We start from the raw sequence: 5,190 nt of genomic DNA on the forward strand, positions 1-5,190 counted from the left end.
GAGTCGGTCCACATGGCTGGCGTGCAATGCTGATCGGGTGGGGGATGTGTTGCTGCCACAACTGCAAATGGCTAGGACTACCGGTTGTTAGAACTGTCAATCCTTGTCGACACCTGCTGATTATTTTTCTCTACTGATTGGCTCCTCGGCTGATGGCTCCTCAACTGGTGGTTCCTCAGCTGATCGACTCTTCAATCGGGGCCGAAGTCATTCTCGTTGGTTTATTTTCATTTTCGAGGTTAAAAAGGTCGGTGCGAACCAAGGTCAAGTTGTCTACTATTTTTTTTCATGAAGTACAATTTGACTTAGGACACCTGTTCGAGTCCAAAATAACTTAGAATGCCGGTTTAAGTCTAAATTGACTTACTCTATTATATATATATATATATATATATATATATATATATATATATATATATATATATATATATATATATATTGTAACTGCAAGGGAAGAAAGTAATTGAGTATTCTAGAGACTGAGTGCATCGAGGGCTGGGGTTTAAAAAGAAAATCTTATACTTCGTAATTACAATTTTTTATAGTGAATCTTTTGCATATCATCTTTGCCCATAAGTATAGAACAATAGACCAAACTATATAAATATTATGTATTTTTGTTTTTTTTTTTCATTTTGCCCTTCTTATTTTGTTATCCTTCCTGCCAATAGCGGCATAAAATGATAGTTGCAGACTTCCCATCCTGTTTGGATGAATTAAAATTTATGATTTGGAAGAGGTTACGTGATGGAAGGGAAGTATCTACATTTTTCTATCGGCCAGGCAGGTTGGTATCTTGGACGTCAGCAGACAGGGACTCAAAGTAAGGTTCCAATAATACCCTTATTTCGCCATAAACAACCCAACGCCCCCATCCCACCGCTGTCAAAAGAGAAACAATAATAACAATTAGTATCATCATCATTTGCTCCTTTTTATGCGATTTGAAACTATTTCTCATTAAAATAACAAATTTTTATAGTGACTCTATAATGATATCACGGCATAAAATGATGCATTTAAATAGCCTCAACATAATAACTTCGTTTGGAAACACTAAAAATATAAATAACGATCATCAGCAGCAATGCAGTGGCAGTTCCTGAGCTATCCATTATTCCTGGATATCATAAAATAAGACTTATATTGACCCCAACAACAGCATAACTTGTAGGTCAGCCAATAAGATAAGTCTTCCGAGGGCCCTTCTTCATGTGGAACGAGCTGTTCCAGACGAATTAGTTGAGCCAATAACTTGCAGGCTCCGTCATCCGTCGAGCCCACAAGCAGTTCCATGGCAGCACCAGCCACCAGGACGGCCATGGATCACCTCAGCAGGGGGGGTGGGGGGCGCAGACCGCGCGCAGCGCAAAGGATGGCGGACGACGCCAGTCCCTGCTGGTGCTGGGCGCACGGCGCCAACGCTTACGGCGTCCCACAACGGTCACAAGATTTGATTTGACCCTGACATCTTGACCCCCAACCCAATGCCTCTGGGGAACCGGGAAGCCCATGTCCGCTTTCCTCCTTCCGAGAACGGAAGGCAGAAAACGGTCGCCTCGCGCCTTTGAATGCAACCCGTCCGTTTGCGGCCTTCTCTCGAGCCCGGAGGCGCGCATGCAGCCAAATCCTTACAAACAGAGAGCTGGTGTCCCCTCCTGCGCAGTGGCAGAAGCCAAACAGATTGGTCCATACGCTTGCATGTTCTTCTTCTTTATTTTCAAGTGGGTGGCAGAAAGCCGCACTACATCTTTTACATGTAAAAGAAATGCACCAAGATGTGGTAAGTAGCTAGGTGTGGCCCCATCACATGCCCATCAATAATAGCAAGTCATATATTGCATCATTTTTTTTATTTTTTCAGTTCTCCAAACTTCCTTTAACGAAGCGACCACAGTTGAATGAAAAGATTTGTATAACTATGTACAAATTAAATTAAATGTACGATTGCATGTAAAACAAGAATATTAGGTTGAGCAATTGACAAACCACAGTGTTCAAAATGTTGGTCTAACCAGAGTCTTAGCACATTGGCCGCCGACAGTCCCATCTGCCGCACCTTATACGTGGGTAGGTCCATGCAACCATGAATTATGAGGTGTGCGGTACATTCACCTTGGAAAAGACCTAGGGTTTCTGGGTCGGCACGTGCGGCCAACTCACGGATGGTTGCCAACTCTCCCTTCGTCGGCCTCGAGATCTCTATCTCTCCACCTCTCTCTGTCTCTCTCTCTCTCTCTCCACATTTAATCATACTTCCTGCTTTGCTTTTCGCGCGACCTTTAACTTTCGCAGCCTTTCCCGGACACGAACATTATTTTTAAATTAATTCTTGTGAAAAACGCACTCCGGTGCTCCTGACCGGTTGGTACTGAAGATAGATAAAATTGCAGACTTCGTCCCCTTAAGAATCCTACTCTCTCACCCAAACTTTCACCCTCGTGGGCCCCTGCATGGATAAACTTGGTGCGGTTGAGGATAGTTCGATTGGGGTCAAGCTAGAAAAAGTCCTACTACTACTATCCTACTAAACGCCAGTAAGGCGCAGGCATGCGGTTGCCGTACGCGCTCCCTCCACCCCGGCTCTCTTTATCGGAACGAAGCTCGCACTAAGCTTTGCGCCGCTTCCCTTCCGCCGGGTTACTCTTTACCTTTTGGGCTTCACCGTTGGGTAACGGTGTAAATGCCGGCTACTTCATGGGAAAGAAAGGTGGGAGCTCGTGGTTGACGGCGGTCAAAAGAGCCTTCAGATCCCCCTCCAAAGACTCCCCAAAGAAGCCCTCCAGACCTCGCGAGGACCCAGACCACGACGAGGATAAGGTCGCTCCCTCAACGCATTTCCTCTTCTTCCCCCTTTTCTTCTCCAAACTAGTCTTTCTTCTTTTTACCACTTGCTATACTATGAATCTATTTGGGTGGCGGCAGAAGAGGGAGAAGAGGAGATGGATATTTCTGAAGGCTTCAAGCCAGGAACAGCAGCAGACGCAGCAGGAAGCGGAGGTGAGGTCGGTGACGGCATCATCAGCGGCAAACGCCAGCGCGGAGCAGAGGCATGCAATAGCGGTGGCGGTGGCGACTGCAGCTACCGCGGAGGCGGCCGTCGCGACGGCACAGGCTGCAGCAGAGGTGGTCCGGCTAACTAGGCCTTCTGCCAGCTTTGTCAAAGAGCGCTACGCCGCCATCGTCATCCAAACGGCTTTCCGAGGATACTTGGTACATGATATTCTAGCTATATGTGTTCATTCTTTCTTCTTTTTCTCTTTGAGGTATAGTAGAGAGCAGAGATGAATGGGTGTGGTTAAATGGTTGGATTCTGTGAAGGCGAGGAGGGCTTTGAAGGCGTTGAGGGGGCTGGTGAAGTTGCAGGCGCTGGTGAGAGGGCACAACGTGAGGAGGCAGGCGAACATGACGCTGCGGTGCATGCAGGCGCTGGTGCGCGTGCAGGAGAGGGTGCGGGACCAGCGGGCCAGGCTCGCCCGGGAGGGCACCAGCCGCAGCAGCAACAAGTCCGCCACCTTCAGCTGCGACACCTCCATCTGGGACTCTCGCTACCTCCACGACCTCTCCGACCGGCGATCCGTGGTAGTACCTTAAAGCCAACTCCAAACCAAGCAAAATCCTTGGCCAAACTAAGTTTCTTGTTTGTTATATATCTCTTCAGCAATCGAGGGATGGGAGTAGCTATGCAGACGATTGGGACGACCATCCACGTACTATTGAAGAGATCCAGTCCATGTTGCGGAGCAGGAAGGAGGCTGCTATGAAAAGAGAGAGAGCTCTCTCGTATGCTTTTTCTCAGCAGGTATGTTTCTTCTTTTTTTTTTCTTTATTTTACTTCCCTTTGTTCTTTTCTCTAGCTTTTCTGAAAGAAAGTTACTCGTGTTTTACACTTTTACTGTTGGAAAAGCTTTGGAGGTCTGATGGTAAGACCGCCTCATCCCTCTCCTGTGGAGAAGAACTGCAAGAGGATACGGCGATATCGGACGGAGAGCAGCGGCCGCCAAGGTGGCTTGACCGCTGGATGGCTTCGAGGACTTCATGTGATAATAGAAATAGCAGAAGAGGACGAGCCTCCGTGGACAGAGACCCCATCAAGACTCTAGAGATCGACACTGCTCGGCCATTCTCCTATTCCACGCCTACAAATGTTAGGAGGCATCAACCACCGGCGTCTCCTCACCACCGGTCGTCCAACCACCTCCACTCCCCTGCGACGCCCTCCCCCTCGAGTGCTGCTAGGAGTCTTCAGGTCCGCTCGGCGAGCCCTCGCTGTGGCAGGGAAGAGAGGAGCTCGGCCTCCGTTCACACCCCGACCGGATCCGGTTACTATTACTACAGTGGAGGCGGGGGGCAGCGCCACCAGCAGCAGGCGGCGGTGCCGAACTACATGGCAGCGACGGAGTCGGCGAAGGCCAGGTCGAGGTCGCAGAGCGCGCCGAGGCAGAGGCCGTCGACGCCGGAGAGGGAACAGCGGAGTGGCTCGGCGAAGAAGCGGCTCTCGTTTCCGGTGCCGGAGACGTACATTGGTGGCGGCGGTGGCGGATATTCTCAGAGCCTTAGGAGCCCGAGCTTTAAGAGCGCGAACGGACAGTTCGGGGTGGAGCAGTCGTCGAGCTGCACGGAGAGTATCGCCGGCGAGGTCTCGCCCTCGTCGACCACTGATCTCCGGAGATGGCTCCGGTGAGCGGGCGTGGCGTCTCCGTCTTCTGAATGGCATCCCATTCTCGTTCGTCGTTTGGTTTGGTGTTCGCCGTTTCTCGATGTCAGTAGCTTTACACGGTTGTCCTGCGACTGTAACTGTGAGATTGGATTAAGAGGGTGAAGTGGGAAACAGAAGAGAAGCTATCTGTAATCTTTAATAACGAAGTAGTTGCCCTGTTTCAAAAGCTCAGTAGGCTAACTGTTTGATGCGTCTCTGTCTCTCCGGAATGGGTATAAACCCGGCCTTTAGTGCCCAAACCCCACGAATCGGTAGTTTATTAGAGGCCAAAATACTAACTTTGCCTCTAAGAAAATAAATCATGAGTTGACGAATGCGTTTCGGAACTCAGGAAATATTTTTGGGAGATAAGCATTTTTCATATGTTTTTATTAAGTTAAAATATATAACTTATGAAACATGACTGCTACCAAAAGCGTTCCTATCATATTTCATTGCTATTATACTTCTAAATCATTATTCATGTCCAA

The 5,190-nt window shown here is 48.7% G+C and overlaps 1 protein-coding gene across 1 annotated transcript; it reads left to right on the forward strand.

Annotated features, from left to right (window-relative positions):
- The first annotated feature begins 2,516 nt into the window (after positions 1-2,516).
- On the forward strand, positions 2,517-4,888 carry LOC103696895 (protein IQ-DOMAIN 1-like). The gene is made up of 5 exons (XM_008778616.3): positions 2,517-2,820; positions 2,926-3,213; positions 3,322-3,582; positions 3,662-3,802; positions 3,908-4,888. The coding sequence occupies exons 1-5, from the start codon at positions 2,698-2,700 to the stop codon at positions 4,682-4,684; spliced, it is 1,590 nt and encodes a 529-aa protein (XP_008776838.1). The 5' UTR covers positions 2,517-2,697; the 3' UTR covers positions 4,685-4,888.
- The last annotated feature ends 302 nt before the right edge of the window (positions 4,889-5,190 follow it).

The sequence above is a fragment of the Phoenix dactylifera genome, chromosome 2, assembly GCF_009389715.1.
Source record: "Phoenix dactylifera cultivar Barhee BC4 chromosome 2, palm_55x_up_171113_PBpolish2nd_filt_p, whole genome shotgun sequence".
NCBI lineage: Eukaryota > Viridiplantae > Streptophyta > Magnoliopsida > Arecales > Arecaceae > Phoenix > Phoenix dactylifera.

What these genes read in the sequence shown, in the direction of transcription:
- LOC103696895 (XM_008778616.3), top strand. Translation starts at nt 2,698, where the DNA reads ATGGGAAAGAAAGGTGGGAGCTCGTGGTTGACGGCGGTCAAAAGAGCC. An exon ending in CAGACCACGACGAGGATAAG is followed by an intron (nt 2,821 to 2,925) that starts GTCGCTCCCTCA and finishes GGGTGGCGGCAG; the next exon opens with AAGAGGGAGAAGAGGAGATG. An exon ending in CGGCTTTCCGAGGATACTTG is followed by an intron (nt 3,214 to 3,321) that starts GTACATGATATT and finishes GATTCTGTGAAG; the next exon opens with GCGAGGAGGGCTTTGAAGGC.